This window comes from Mytilus edulis, chromosome 1 (assembly GCF_963676685.1).
Source record: "Mytilus edulis chromosome 1, xbMytEdul2.2, whole genome shotgun sequence".
Classification (NCBI taxonomy): domain Eukaryota; kingdom Metazoa; phylum Mollusca; class Bivalvia; order Mytilida; family Mytilidae; genus Mytilus; species Mytilus edulis.
The window spans coordinates 90,492,744-90,509,691 of record NC_092344.1 but is presented as its reverse complement, the minus strand read 5'-3'; the positions used below and the strand labels follow the sequence as shown (position 1 = coordinate 90,509,691).

At 31.6% G+C, this 16,948-nt stretch overlaps 1 protein-coding gene across 1 annotated transcript; it reads left to right on the top strand.

Annotated features, from left to right (window-relative positions):
• Nucleotides 1-10,967: 10,967 nt before the first annotated feature.
• LOC139494409 (transforming growth factor-beta-induced protein ig-h3-like) lies at nucleotides 10,968-15,632 on the top strand. Its single transcript, XM_071282576.1, has 6 exons — nucleotides 10,968-11,234; nucleotides 12,282-12,490; nucleotides 13,000-13,189; nucleotides 13,993-14,091; nucleotides 14,906-15,013; nucleotides 15,430-15,632. Exons 1-6 carry the CDS (start codon nucleotides 11,096-11,098, stop codon nucleotides 15,528-15,530), a joined length of 846 nt encoding a protein of 281 aa, XP_071138677.1. The 5' UTR covers nucleotides 10,968-11,095; the 3' UTR covers nucleotides 15,531-15,632.
• Nucleotides 15,633-16,948: the final 1,316 nt, after the last annotated feature.

The following is a 16,948-nucleotide window of genomic DNA, read 5'->3' as shown; positions in this document are numbered from 1 at the left end:
AAAATAGAAATGTTCTTATATTTACAAAATACTTAAATATAAAAGAGTATGTTAATTTCAAATTTTCGGCGTCTAATTAAATATAAAAAGTCACGTTCAGAAGAACAAGAATAACTATGAATAGCCCTTGTTCGCTCTAGTGGTTAGACATATCAAACCCCTATAGCTAATGAAGCACAAAATGGATGTTCCACAAGGGTACACATTAATGTCCCACTCTTTAATTTTTACAGATTATCAAAGGGAAACTCTCAAAACATAGATTTTGAAAAGATTTTATCTGATATAGAGTCTTTAATTTGTGTTTTTTTTGATTGCCACTTTAGTATCTTCTTTCTTTTTGTTTATTCAAGAATTTGGAAATTATTTGTTGTCTGAAGTTAACATTAACCCCGCCACATTCTGTATGTATGTGTCTGTCCCAAGTCAGGAGCCTGCAATTCAGTGGTTGTCGTTGGTAGATGTGTTACATAACTGTTTTTCGTTCATTTTTTTGTACATAAATTAGGCCGTTAGTTTTCTCGTTTTAATTGTTTTACATTTGTCATTTCGGGGCTTTTTATAGCTGACTATGCGGTTTGGTCTTTGCTCATTGTTGAAGGCCGTACGGTGACATGTAGTTGATAATTTCTGTGTCATTTTGTTTCTTGTGGAGAGTTGGCTCATTGATAATTATGCCACATCTTCTTTTTTTTATAATTAATACGAATTACCAGGAATGATTTTATTTATTTTTTGAGGATCCCAGCGATAGATTTTTGAGAACATGGTTTTGTTTCAGTGTTACATTAAAATAACGTTACTGAAAGTAAATATTCCGAAATTTCTGTCTGTTAAATGTCGAAAAAGACTACAATTTATTCGATCTTTCCCCTGTGAGCTATCATCTGTACTGCATTTGCGCCTTTGATTCCTGCAATATTGATTTTACAATATTCAATTAAATCATAAAATTGTTCTTGTTCTATTGATAATTTTAATATATGATGTACTAGCGACTATCTTTACATAATTTTCTGCAAGACTGTTTGAATTTTTCTTCTTTTGTATCTGTTACAAATCTCTGCAAATATGTTAAATAGGAACTTGCGATTCTTTTAATAGCAGTTAATGATTCATTCCTAAAGAAATATAAGATATCTCATTATAAATGATTTTTAATGTGTTTTATTAATATTGAGATGTAATTGATATTCGTGTGCAATCAAAAATCTATACAAGCAAGGAGGATTTAATTCAAGAATAACGAATTTTGTTTTATAACATATACCTTTTAGGGAAATATCACAGACACTTGTCTCAGAACTTTTTTCCCTATATACCTTGATATATTATATTAAGGCATATAGAGGGAAATAATTCTGAGACAAGTGCCTGTGGGAAATATAACAAAATCTCATGGTTTAAAAAATATTACCAAAAAGCACTCAGGTTATCCTTAAAAGTACACGGATATCTGTGAACCCAATTTTAGATTTAATGCAAGTCAAACAATATTTTAAATATTAACGAAATTGTTTGGGTATAACTTTGAAATGCTCGATTTAATTTCAAATGTAATGTATATAATATGTATAATGCAATTTCAGTTTCTTTATTTTTTATAAACGAGGATTCGATGACTTTCATTTATAATCGCTTTTACAGAAGTGATAATTTTATACTTAATTGTGCGAAATATACACCACTTGTACGTCCATTCGTTGAATACACTTGCAATGTTTGGGATCCTTACAAAAAGCACCACATCGCAAATTCAGCTGGATTCCGCTTACTGACGTACCAAATTATAAGCCTGTACATTATGATGAGTGTACCAATGTTCTGCCATATTCTTTAACTCCATCCATAAGTAACCTAAAATTCGCAAAGTTAAAAATATTTAATGAAAATGAAAATTCCAGAAATAACATGACCAGCGAGGCTTTATATGTATTTTACATCCTTAAGGGTAAAGGTCTTTAGTACCATCTTGTGGTTAAACATAGGTTGATGTAGGTATATGAAATGACTGGTGAAGTTTTATCTTAGATGTAATCAGATATGATTTTCTGTGCAAACTTTTGGTCAAAAATATTGCTAATATTAAGATCATCTCAACCTTTACATTATAAAACTTCGTTTTCCTCATCTTTGGAACTAGTTGTCACGGGTTTGAATAGCCTGCGACTAGCAGCGTCCATTTCCATTTCAACCAATCTGTACTTATCAGAATTTGAATCAATAACGAAAAAAGTAAAATAAATCAATGATCAAATGACATGGAAGTCAACAACTATTGGTCACCGCACGGCATTTCAACAATAAGCATAACCCATACCACATAGTAAGCTATAAATGGGCCGAAATGATAACTGTAAAACTATTTAAACAAGAAACCAACAGCCTGATTTATGTACAAAACAATAACAGATATCATATACAAGTATATGTTATCTTTTTCGGTCTACAAAATAAACTCATCTTAGCTACCAGGATTAAATTTTGTACGCCAGACTCGCGTTTTATATTCCAAAGTCTCATTTATGGCGCTTGGATGAAAAAGTTTTAAATGCCCAATAAATTACGAAGTTCATTGGTATACTTTTGACTGTGATTACTATTAGTGTATACAGTAATACAGCAAACGGTTTGCACCATTTTCACCTGATATTTGCTATTTGTTCTTATGTTTTGCTGTAACACCACTGTTCCCGGTTAAGGGAAGGTTTTACAGCATTTCTAACCCACCATATTGTTAATGCGCCTGTCCTAAGTCCTGTAATTCAGTGGTTATCTTCGGTTCACGTCTGTCATTTTTTTCCCGTAAATACGTAAATTGTATTGTTATTAATTAGGCTGTGAATTTTCTCATTTGAATTGTTTCTCATTTTTCATGTGTGACCTTTTATACTATGTCGTGAAAAGTAAAATAACAAAAATACCCGAACTCCTAGGAAAATCCAAAATGGAAAGTCCGTAATTAAATGGCAAAATCAAAAGCTCAAACACATCAAACGAATGGATAACATCTGAGGGATTCTTTTTATTGTTGAATGTCGTACGTTAATCTATTACTGCTTATATTCACGTATTTGAACTCAGATATATAGTTGTCTCATTGACAATCATACCACATCTTATTTCTTTTATACAAAAAAAATTAAAAGGATACCAGGCTTATGATATATAATGAACGTATTTTTAAAACTAGAAAGCTTAGATTTTGAGAACAAAATTGCTTTATGTGACCTAACGATATGGGTTTTTTTTATCTCCCTGTATCAAATTGTAATAAGTTGGCACTTTTATGAAACAAACCATAGTAGTTGTCCTTCTTTAAAACTGGTTATTTCAAGCATTTTTTCCATTTGAAAAAAAACCTGCTTGTTAACGAAAATTATATATATTCAACTTTCCAGTGATGATATCGTTATCAATATGCCATGCTTTAAAAACACTGTTTTTATATTTTTTATCATTATCTTTTATTAAATATGATATACTACAATTTTTCTATCAGTCAATGAGGTAACAGTGAAAAATGAACACATGGACTTTACAACTTCCGTGCATCCTAAGCACTTTTCTGGATTTACCTTCATCAGGAACGCTAAAAGCCGAATATTTGAAGGCAAAAGATGTATTTGAACCGAAACAATTGAAGAGCTTTATGACCAAAAAGATAATAGCAAAATTCATCTTAGGTCAACTTAGCCTGAGAAAGTGGAAACATTATTTTAATAACAACGTCTAAATTCATAAACGGTGATTTAAGAATATGCTTGTTATCAATCAGACATTTCCGTACCGAAATACTGTCCACTGAGCTGATGATACATTCATAAATGCATTCAAAAAAGGGGACATAGTACTTTTTCAGTAGAGACATGCACCGGCCATTTGCATAATATCTAAATGGAAACTTTTCTAACACTTATTGAAAGGCGATACTTTCATAATGGTTATTTGACTTATATATCTATATACAAACGTCTTCTTTATGTAACAGAGATTTATCTGGCTTATATAATAAATTTATTCACAAAAGGATTTTTTCTAATTTTAATTGGCATACGGACATAATACACCAGCCCCATTTAAACATTTAAAACAAATATGACGATTTTCAAATGAAGATCTTAAAAAAAGAAAACATTGGTTCGTACATTTAAACCTTACAATTATGGACAATAATTTGATACCTGAAACATTTTATTGAATGCAGTTGAAAGAGTAGAACTCTTTACGAACTAACGATTTCGGATCAGACTTGGCATAAATGGTTCTTTGATGAATATTTCGTTTTGTTTTATTCATTCATATTATATATTTCTTTCCCAGTTCTAAATTTGAAACCGTCAAAACGAGTAGTCTTGTGGACTGTGCAAGAACCTCGTGGGTAGTCAATGTAATTAAAACCCCGTTCGTCGTCGCGCTCAGCCTGATAGGTCGCCAACTGAACCTCAAATAAAAGTATCTAAAAATTAATAAATAAAACGAATTAAGGCCATAGAAGTTTACCGATGTTCAAAACTCGTAAATCGATTCAAAAGAAAAAAATCAAGACAACATACAGAAACTATGGGAATCGCATGAATTCACAAAGGAGAGAGACTGAGTGCGTCAACAGGATAAGCTTCTCCTTCTATGCATACTTCATCCGCCATGCGAATCCACAATCAGTAAAGGATATGAAATAATCGGTTAAATCACATATCAAACGACTACTCTGATATCTAAAGATTATAAGACCGCCAGAAACATGTCGCTTGTCAGTTGAGATACCGAAACGTGGTATAAGGCACCGAATCTATAGTGGTGACCATAAAACTTTTTACATATACACACGTACTTATGATTATTGTTGACCAGAAAGAAGATAACAAGGGGCATTTAAATAGTGTAAGCAAAAACATACCTAAAATTTCCAATGCCAAAAAATTTAAAAAACGACAAAAGGACTAACTGGCATAGAACTTTTGGAATAAGGGATCAGACTGGTTACAATGTCAATAAAAGATGTCAATGGCGGCTGATCTTTGACAGCACATTCGATTGTTACGTCTGATTATTAACTTTTTACCCTCGTATACCAACTCACAAAGATTGCACTCTAATCCGTAGACCTCATTTTCACGGTTCATTGCTCAGTGTTCAGTTTTTGTGTTTTGGTCTGTTTTTCTTAAACTATAAGCAATAGGTCAACTATATTTGTTGTATGGAAGAATTGTTAGCTGTACATGCCTGCCTGGCATGGTTCATCTGACCTTGACCTCATTTTCATGGTTCATTGGTCAATGTTTAGTTTTCTTGGTTAATTAAGTTTATGTGACAGTTGTAATAAAGCTTTATATTTAGGACTATCAACCTATTATCAATGATTAGTAAAGAAGGCGAGACATTTCAGCGTGTGCACTCTTGTTCATTCAGGGGGAGTATGGTGTTGTCTGTTCTTTTTTTGACTGCTATCTATCGTATCTTCATACGTTGCACTCTCTGTGGCTTGAAATTGACATTTTTAAAAGAAGATAAATAATTGTTGAAGATGATATTTTTACCACCACATATCACATTTCTGCCGTGTTGTAGGGTTTCTGTTTCACTAATATATATACCCAAAAGGACAAAATCAAAAAAGACATAATATGCAAATAAATGTATACAACACAATGTTCTATAACTAATCTGTATTTCAAGAAGATGAAAAATATTTATTTGTTATTTATATTTTTCACACGGATTTACAGTTTGACCGATTTGTTATCGATCAATAACTCTATTTATGATATCAATATAGGGAAAAGTAGAGTATGCGTAAAAAAGACAGGACCAGGATGACACAAAAAACAACCTTATAAAACATAATAGCTCAACATACGGACGTTAATAATAGACAAGAGTCTATACAATTAGACAGTCGCTCTGAGTCTAGGAAAGATTATTCAAATTAGCAGAGACTATCAAACATCTTACGTCAATACCAAATTTTCTAAATTCCTAGACTGTGTAAACATACATCACAGATATACATCACAACTGACTATAAAAATTAAAACAAACATGCAAATAAATCTAAACAAATGCACCAAAATTTTTTATAGTAAATGTGACGAAGACAACAACAAAAAATTTGTTCGATAAATATATTCACGAAACGTAAATAAAAGAATGAACACTAATAGCACTAAGTACAGGAAATCACTTGGTTTTGTAATACTTGAATTCTAGTGTTTTCATATATATACTAACACTTTAATTCCATAAATAAAGGCAACAGTAGTATACCGCTGTTCAAACTCATAAATCCATGGACAAAAAACAAAATCGGGGTAACAAACTAAAACTGACGGAAACGCATAAATATAAGAGGAGAACAACGACACAACACTACAATGTAACTAACACACACAGAAATGGACCAAGCATCAGACAAAATCCCACGAGAATAACAAATATAACATCAAAACCAAATACATGAATTTGGGATAGACAAGTACCGTGACACGTCTTATCTTAAAAACAGTCATTATGACAGTTGAATTGACAATATTTCCTTTGACATTTTATTTTTATATACTAGTACTTATCTGTTGCACTATATAGCTCAAATATCTATTTATTTACAATCACATTACTATGAGGAACTAGAAATTATTCCGAACTCGTTTCCAAACGACAAAACATTTTTTTCAATTCTCTCCGGAACTGGTGATCCATTATGCTATATATAAACGGATTTACACAGTACATTATTAGATACCACCTCTTTATGGCTAGCCATAGTCTTAGCTCAGGCTTAGATAGACGAAACCAGAAATGTGTCGAATGGAGCTCTAAAATGTTAAACACTGTACGTGGAGTGTATACGAAGAAGGCAGTGAATGATATCACTATGAACATAATGTTAATATTCCTATATTTTCTACACTTCGATCGGGTCATCCGTTTTGGTTTGGAAACCCTTTCTGTTGTACTATATGTATCTGAAGAGTCCAGAGCATCGAAGGATCTAGAAACACCATCAACAGAATTTTCAATATATTCTAGTCCATTGGGTACTTGAGTTTTATCTAATAAACCTAGTTTGTTATTGTGTATGATATTTGACTGAGTCGCTTTTTTAGATAATACAGAAATAACCAGACCTGACTTGATGTATAAAATTGTTACTATAACAACGATGATCAGTATAAATATATCATCAGCGTATCTATACACTGTATGAATTAACTCCGCATTGACCAGCATCCTGCATTCAGATACATTCGAATTTGTAAGAACATCGTCATGAGTAACAACATCTGAAAAGTAAATAAATGGAATCGATTCAAAGCCGAGAAAACATAATGCAAAAAGCAAAAATCCGATCTTCTTCCGGAACTTCATTGGTCGCCGCAGTGGATGACAGATCCGCAAGTACCTCTGAACGGCAATTGCAAACAACAAAATGGCTGAATTTGTTTGCACCAATGACATACTGAACCAGGCCAGTTTACATAAATATTTTGAAGTCCATGTATACCAGTTGAAGTTCTGATAGATTGAAGTGCTCGAACAGATAATTGCTGCAAGGCTGTCTGATAACGCTAAAAACGGAATAAACATTCGAAAGTTTTTCAGCGAGTTCATTTTACGCCAGTGAATGAACATAACCATTGAATTTCCACAAATAGAAAGGAGAATACCGATTGATATAATGATGGTGTTAGGCATAAGCAGAGTTGAAATATCAAAATTTTCTGCAAAGATTGATGAAATGTTACTGTATGCCTCCATTCCAGTGTTCATTAGCCTTAATATTGCGTTTGCAGAGTAAAATGTATATCAGTTTACGACAAAAACATCTCAAAATTCCTCTAAAGTGTACGAAAATCAGTCAAATATCAATGGTTTTGGTTTACTGTATAAATAGACAGCACTGAACTTATTGCTTTATATTTTCTAATTTCCGCAATTCAATTCATCAATACGCGGAAGATATCATAAATCATTTTTAGTTCATATTTCCTCCATCCTTTTCGTACCATTCATTGTAGTTCAACAATTGCAAAACAATGGGAATTGTGATGATTAATTAAATTTAAAAAGCCGCTTTTTGATATACACATTATAATGAAGATACACAATAATGTAAAAGAGGGGTTAAAGATACCAGAGGGACAGTCAAACTCATAGATCGAAAATAAACTGAAAACACTATGGCTCAAAACTAAAAAGACAAACAGCCAAGTAACAGTACACAAGACACAGCAAAGAAAACTAAAGACTAAGCAAAACGAACCCCACCAAAAACTGGGAAGGGTAAGCAGATCGTGCTCCTCATGTGACACCTGTCGTCTCGATCATGTTATAGTTATGAGAAACATGAAAGTTTGGCACACTTTTTGCACAATGTTGATATCCGTTCATGTAATTGAACTTTTTCTAGAGCACACAATTGAAGTTTGAGTTTATGTCAATAATGGAAACAATGAGGATATCCGTTTATATGAATAGTACTTTTCTAAAGCATCCACTTGAAGTTAAGAGTTTTTAAAAATAATAATAACACATATTATCGCATTTAATGTATGCTTGATTTAGCAGTTGGTAATGCATAATGTAAAGAGAAACTTTTAAATAAATGAAACAGAAGCATATTGCAGATTAAAACACATAAATCGATTTGAAGAAACAAATTGAGAATGGAAATGAGGAATGTGTCAAAGAGACAACAACTCGACCATAGAAGGCCAGACAACAGCAGAAGGTCACCAACAGGTCTTCAATGAGGCGAAAAATTCCCACACCCGAAGCGTCCTTCAGCTGGCCCCTAAACAATATATATACTAGTTCAGTGATAATGAACGCCATACTAAACTCCAAATTGTACACAAGAAACTAAAATTTAAAAAAATACAAGACTAACAAAGGCTAGATGCTCCAGACTTGGGATAGGCGCAAACATGCGGCGGGGTTAAACATGTTTATGAGATCTCAACCCTCATTATCTCTAGCCAATGTAGAAAAGTAAACGCATAACAATACGCACATTAAAATTCAGTTCAAGAGAAATCCGAGTCTGATGTCAGAAGGTGTAACCAAAGAAAATAAACAAAATGACAATAATACATAAATAACAACAGACTACTAGCAGTTAACTGACATGCCAGCTCCAGACTTCAATTAAACTGATAGAAAGATTATTTCTTCATCATATGAATATTAGGTACAATCATTCCCATTAGCGGTTTAGTACCATACCATCATAACATATATGAGAAGAACATAACCCATGTTATGCCAACTGTTTTTTAAATGAATGTATAGTTCCGATGCAAAGACCATATACGTGAATCAGTATTAACGCCAAAATATGCAATTTCTAATGACCTGACAACAGTATCGTAACTATATCCCTTTTTAATAAGTCTATTTAAAGGTTTTGTTAGCTTCTGATGTGAATACTGACATTGTTGTGCTTTATAAAGAATATTTCCATAAAAAATTGGATGTGAAATATCTGAACGTATAAGAAGTCTGCATGTTTAGCTATATTTACGAATGATGGTCTTATACCGATGATAAAATTTAGTAAATGTTTTGACTAGTTTGTGATATCGAAAACACTGGTGTAATAATTTTTCAGTAATACATAAATTTCTCTCGTTAAAATCTAAAACATTGTTACAACCACGAGCAAATCGTACAAGTTGAGATATATAAACACCGTAAGAAATTGACATGGGAACGTCACCATTTAAGAGTGGATAATTAACGATAGGAAATGAAAAATCATATCTTTTATCATAAATTTTAGTATTAAGCTTTTCGTTAATAATATAGATATCAAGATCGAGGAAATGGCAGTGGTAATTGTTAGTATTAGCTTTATTTAAAGTAAGTTCAACAGGATAAATTTCTTTAGTATACATACTGAAGTCGTCATTATTGAGAGCAAGAATATCATCCAAACATCTTAAAGTATTATTAAATTTGTTTGTATAGCAACTTTTTCTACCAATGCTTGATATAATTTAAGACAGTAACAATCAACAAAGACTAAAAAAAACAAAGGACATTTACATCAACAGTTATAAATAATAAATAAGAAACAACACGAATTCGAAAGATTTTCTCTTTATTTTTTTATAGTTAGTATTCAAGTGAAAAAGTAAATAATAGAAGATCTTGCATATCTTTAAACATCATTACTATTCTGATTGGATATTTCCTAAATCATGAGCACTTTTTTCTTTGTTTCTTTCTGAATATCTTAAGCATTATGTCCTACCTGGATTCAATGCAAGGATTTACTATATTTTACAGAAATACTTATATCGGTTAGGTAAGCGAAATTATACTGAATTCAGTGCATACCACACAATTGTCAACAACATCATTAACGGTAACAGTAAACAGCTTCAGATGAATGCATGATTCGAAAATATAATATGTATATCATTATTTTAAGAGGCCAAACTATTTGAAATTCCAAATATTGAAGAGCTTATGAACAAAACATACAGCCAAAACGAATAAAAAAAAAACAGCTTTACATGAGGGAGATGCATTACTTAATCTCAACAGAAAAAATACATCCTTCATAAAAGAGGGACGAACGATACCAAAGGGACAGTCAAACTCATAAATCGAAAATAACTGACAACGCCATGGCTAAAAATGAAAAAGACAAATAGACAAACAATAGTACACATGGCACAATATAGAAAACTAAAGAATAAACAACACGAACCCCACCAAAAACTAGGGGTGATCTCATAAGGTACGCTCGAATTTAAAAGTTCGAGAAGCCAACTACATAAATTATTTAAGGACATCAGAACCAAAGAGTGTTCTACATAGTATGAGGACAAAATTAACTCAGGTATTTGCGACCTTATGTTAAGAACAAGTACTTTGGAATTCCAAAGATTAGATTGCCATAACCAAAATACGTCTAAACTAATGTGTCAGTCTTCTTGTCACATGAATTACTAGAGCAACATTATGCAATTGTTTCCGTTATCAACAGAAACAATGTCGCCTGAATGGGAAAGGGATAAGTTATGGATATAAAAGGAATAACAAATCAAGCGAAATTATTAACGTTGAATAATCAAATACTGGCACCATGAAACTGATCTTGTTAGTGGTTTGTTTTGTGCTTTCTAATGCGCAGACGATCCCAGAACTTGCAGAAAAACTTGGAGCTAAAACTCTCGTGAACTTAGTCAAAGATGCAGGGCTTGCTGATACTTTGTCCGGTCAAGGTTAGTCATGTATTTTTTTTTACTGTTTAAGGAAATTTATAGAAAAACAATCCTGCAGACAATATACATCAAATATTTAGATTATTCGTTTGCGTTTTTTTATATTTTTAAGTATTCCTAAAAAAATGCTTCTTCGTTTGTTACAGCAAAATAATTCGTATGAAGTGTTTTCGTTGTATTAAAATTTCACATAAAAAAAATAATGTTCAGATACCATTGGATCAACAAGCATTACTAACAAAAAAAAATTTGCAACTCATATGAGCAGGTAATACTTTTTATTTCTGAAATGTAATTACAAATTTCAATAGTAGTTAAAGAACAACCAGACAATATAAAAAGGTAAAATCTCAAATATATACTATAATGAACATGTAATTTTACTTCACAAACGAATCAACCGTTTACTTATTCTTAACTGTTATTTATACGATGTTTTATATGTGTAATAGTGTTCTTTTTTGTCTTTAATAATATTTTTAATCTTTACATGTTAAGTATGTGGTATAGTCTGTTATTTGTTTGTCTGTGAATATATATTTTTATTCTTTGTAGTTCATGTTTAGTAATATCATTTTGACGTGACTCGGTTCTTATGCATCACCCCATTGTCTTATTCTGCTTGTCTTTTTTGTTTCCTTTTCTTTCATATTTGCCTTGTTTATAGATTGTCTTTATGCCTTTTTTTCTTTGTTGACATAGCTGGTTGTTTTTATTTAACATTATAGCACAATTGTTCAACCACACTTTTTGACATTTTACCTATCATGTCGGGTGGTTTTTGCTTAAACATATTTGTCAGTAAACTTGACTTTTATGCGACTGTCAATCAAGTGAGAGTTTCAGCTAGCTTTTAAACGTTAAATCTAACATTTCTACATAATGAAATGACTGTACCAATTCAGGAAAATGACAGTTGTTTTCCATTGGTTTGATGTGTTTGAGCTTTTGATTTTACCATTTGATAATGGTCATTCCGTTTTGAATTTTCTTTGAAGTTCGGTATTTTTATTATTTTTCATTTTACTTTTTCTCTCTTCATTATAGGTCCATTTACGGTATTTGGGCCCACTGATGCAGCCTTTGCAGCTCTACCACCAGCTGTTTTAAATAAATTAATGAATGATAAAAAATTGCTAGAATCTGTACTGCTGTTCCATGTTTTGAGCGGTAAAGTTTACTCAAGTCAGTTAACCAATGATATGACAGCAGCCACACTGAATGGTGCAAAAGTCAGAGTTAACATTTACGGACAGGTAATTCTTTTGCGTTCAGTTAGTTCTCTTAAATATGTAATTAGTGTCTTGTGTCTTTTTTTTTTATTTGTCTTTTACAATATAGGTTGGGCTCATTCTTGAATGTGATACAATGACATGATAATTTACATCTTTGTCTTTTGGTAATAATGGATTGTTGTCTCATTGAGAATCATCCACCTCTTTATTTTGGAACTTTAATATGTATTCTGATTATTCTCTTTAAAAATACTTACAAAAATAGTATTGCAGTCATTAATTGTAAAGTCTTTCAACAAACAGACACAACGACACATATACAAAGATTAATTTTAATGAAAAGATCACAAAAATGCAGCAAAGTAGGGTAAATAAAATCATCAGGTGAGGTAAGACAAATAGTTTTACAGAAAAAAGCTAGACAAATAGACAAACGGGATTCTTCAAAAACATGAACCAAGTAATATTTGGTATCTTCATACTTTTTTGGGTAAAATAGCAAAACTGTAATTTATTTTGTAAACCTTCAGACTGTAGCTGTAGATGGGAGCAAGGTAATATTGGCCGACCAAAATGCAACAAATGGTGTCATCCATGTAATTGACAAAGTCCTTGCAGAGATCCCAACTCAAAATATTGTAGAGTTTGCTGCAGGTCAAAAAGATTTTTCGAGTCTTGTATTCTTAGTAGTAAGTGCTAGACTTGGAGCAACATTATCAGGTAAAATAGGTGAAAGTGTCCATTTGTAATTACGTATATCCAAAGGAATTGTTTTTAACGAGGCTGTTTTAGTCAAATCAAATGTATCAATGATTTTGTGTTGGAATGCAATTCTTTTCTTTTTGATTTGTCACTATTCATAGGGAAATGAACAGCAAAAATTAAGGAGATAATTTTATTCTTAAAAGGAAGCGTATATAAAAATAAAAACAATCGTACGAAAATGTCAACATTATAACGGTGTTCAAAAGTTATAAATCGATTGAGGGAAAACAAATCCGAAGTTTAAAACAAAAAACCGTAGGAAACATACCAACTATAAGAGTACAACAGGAACACTGACGTGCAACAAAACAAACACCAACATAAATGGAAACGAACTATTTAAAAATGTCTTTCTTTTTAATACAAAACAGTTTATCATTCTGTCGAAATTGTATTTATCCTTTGTTAATTGTTTTTCATTTGATTTTGCCATTTGATTAGGGACTTCCGATTTGAATTTTCCTCGGAGTTCTGTATTTTTGATTAATCTTTTTTCATTGTTTTAATTTTTAGATGCTACCGACCTTCTGTGATGGTAACCTGTTTTGTTATATTCTACAATATTCTACAATAATATTTTTCATCTCTCTTAGACAAATACTGACATTTTGATTTTCTTAGATAAAATTATGAATGTTCGCTTTTAATACCGAGTGCTGATTTTTAAGTAAAACGGTTCATGCTAAACTTTACTACAGTATTTTTTGCAGTATTCTTACATGAAAGGAACCAAAAAAATTAAAATATGTATGTTGTAGGTGGCCCATTTACTCTATTTGCACCAACAAACGAAGCATTTAACAAACTCCCACCAGATGCAATAAACAAACTTCTACAGAACCAGACAGCTCTCATCGGTAAGACTTGTAGAACATTAAGTTGTAATAAAATTAACGGTACCAATTTTCTTAGTAACAATTTCCTTATCATTATCCATACTGCATTTTAGCAATCAATTATAATATACATTAAGCGAGCGTTGTATAAAAAATATATTATCTGTTATACCATAATGTTTTTATGATAATGTTGAGTTCGTATTATGAAGGAAAGGGACGTAGTACAAGTCAACGAGGTAGTACACTCACAACCAACTAGACAAATAACATTGTTTTGATTTGTATATCTAGAAAATGTCGTGATTATCTAGATCTTGAAAGAATAATGCATTGGATCATCTGTAGACATTGCTAAAATTTCAATCAAGTGGTATTTCGTTTTTATACAGATTAGCTATTAAGGTGGTACCCAACACTTTAACTAAAATTAATTTGGCTCGTTTAATTTTCTTGAAATTTTGACTAAGTACTTACTTTGACCCTTTGACAAAAATATAAAAATTTTAAAAAATTTGAACCAACCGTTTTATCAGAAAAATTACACTGGTTATATAGCAGTTTGACAAACACTTATTTTGATCATTGAGAAGCTTAATATTCCTTTAACAACACAACGTAATTTAAAAAACGTTAAGCTGATTTTACAGAGTTATCTCACTGTAGTGTTAGGTACCACCTTAAGCGCGATTAATTTGTTATTTATTTCATCATTGAGAAGAAATTGTAGTAAAGAACACTGTTTGTGTCCTTTAAATGTGTATAAAACACTTCCGTAGAAGCAATGTGTGTCTCTTTGTTGACAAAAATGTAATTTATTACATTTACGTTGTAGAGGTGCTAACGTATCATGTTGTTAAGGGAACAGTCTATAGTGCCGGGCTATCAAACGGAATGGTACCAACTGTAGAGGGTAAATCAGTAAAAGTAGATATAAGTTCAGGTAATATGAGTTACATATACGTAGTATATAAAACAGCAAATACAATGCATATGCCTAGGATTTATTTCATGGCCCTTGACAGTGTTTCCAAAGATTGTTTCTCAATGACATCTACCTAATATATTTTTTATTGTAAGAACTGTGTCAATTTAATGAATTATTGGACAATTCCTTAAAATTGAACTAGGTGGATTTTATTTGAACCACCTTTTGCGTCACAGCGTTACTGCTAATCTGATCTGTCCTGATATGGTAATCTTATTTACAAAATTTGACAATTATAAATGTCATCTGTTTTAACCTACAAATCATATGGCCCGTGCAAGCTTAATTTTTTTCAAGTGCTGGAGCTGAAAGAATTAAACTTTATTCGTTTTTATGATGAGTTTATATCTTTTCTTTTATTTATTTTTCAGGTGGTGTGATGATAAATAATGCCAAAGTTACAATGGCTGATATACCCGTCACAAATGGAGTCATCCATGTCATTGACACAGTATTGTTACCACCGAAATAAGAAAACATGATAATGTTATTGTAAATAAAGTTCTATTGTAAATTGTTATATATTTAGTTAATGTTTTAAGTATATTAAAATAAATTCATAACTTGAATAGAATTGTTAATGTTTTGATAGATTGAAGCAATGGAACTGGTATATATGTTAGACTCAGATCGACGTCCGGTCTCTTATCGACATCCGTTCCTCAAATCGACGTCCAAATCTGACGTCACATTCTCAAATCGATGTCCAATTGTTTAATTCTCTAATCGACGTCCAATGTGCCTTCATGTATTTCCAAAACGACGTCCGATTGATTGAAAAAGAGGGACGAAAGATACCAGAGGGACAGTCTAACTCATAAATCGACAATAAACTGACAACGCCATGGCTAAAAATGAAAAGGACAAACAGAAAAACAATAGTACACAACACAAACACGAAGTCTTCTCTAATCGATGTCCAATATAAATTAATAGTAAAATGATAAATTGCTGTACTTACACTTATACATGTACTTGCACATTGATAAATGGCATGTGAGAATACGTGAATAAGAACCCAAAGTCAAAGAAAATAAAACGACCTATATATGTAAGACTCAGATCGACGTCCGGTCTCTAATCTCTTATCTGATGTCACAATAAAATAACATTCCAAATCGACGTCCAATTGTATGCTTATCTTATCGACGTCCATGTTTTCGCTTATCTAATCGATGGCCAATTTTTAGCCTCTCTAATCAACGTCCGGTTTGGACACAAAATAGAAAGTTGACCAGAACCGACAGCAGCCGAAATCTTTAGACCTTTGAACATTTCCTGTGTGACAAATAGGATCTATTTTTTTTTAAATGGGTTTTTTTTTTGTTAAAGATTTATAACATTATCATACTAGACTTAATATGTAAACAGGTTGTGATATCATTTTTTTATTTTTAGAGATTACATGAAAATAAGGAGATGTGGTATGACATGAATAATGGTAGCAATTCAAAACTGCCTGTGATATAGGCATTATAACATTGTCATACTAGACTAAATATGTAAACCGGTTGTGATATCATTTTTTTTAATTTTTAGAGATTACATGAAAATAAGGAGATGTGGTATGAATAATGTGAACAAATCAAATTATAAAATTGACGGTCTTATTTGTTAAAAAAATCCGAAAAACAAATATGACAGACACAAACCATTTATTATCATGAATATGAATGACACACCACAATGAAGATCGATTCGATTAACTTTTTATCGAGAGAAACTTTAATATGCATGATACCTATTCTGGGTTCAAAAACATCTATATGGAAATTATGTATAAATGTTTAAACCATACAAACATGTACATGTATAAGTGTAAGCAATTAAGTCCAGTACTTTATAAATTATTGATATTGGACATTGATTAAAGACGACTACAACCAATCG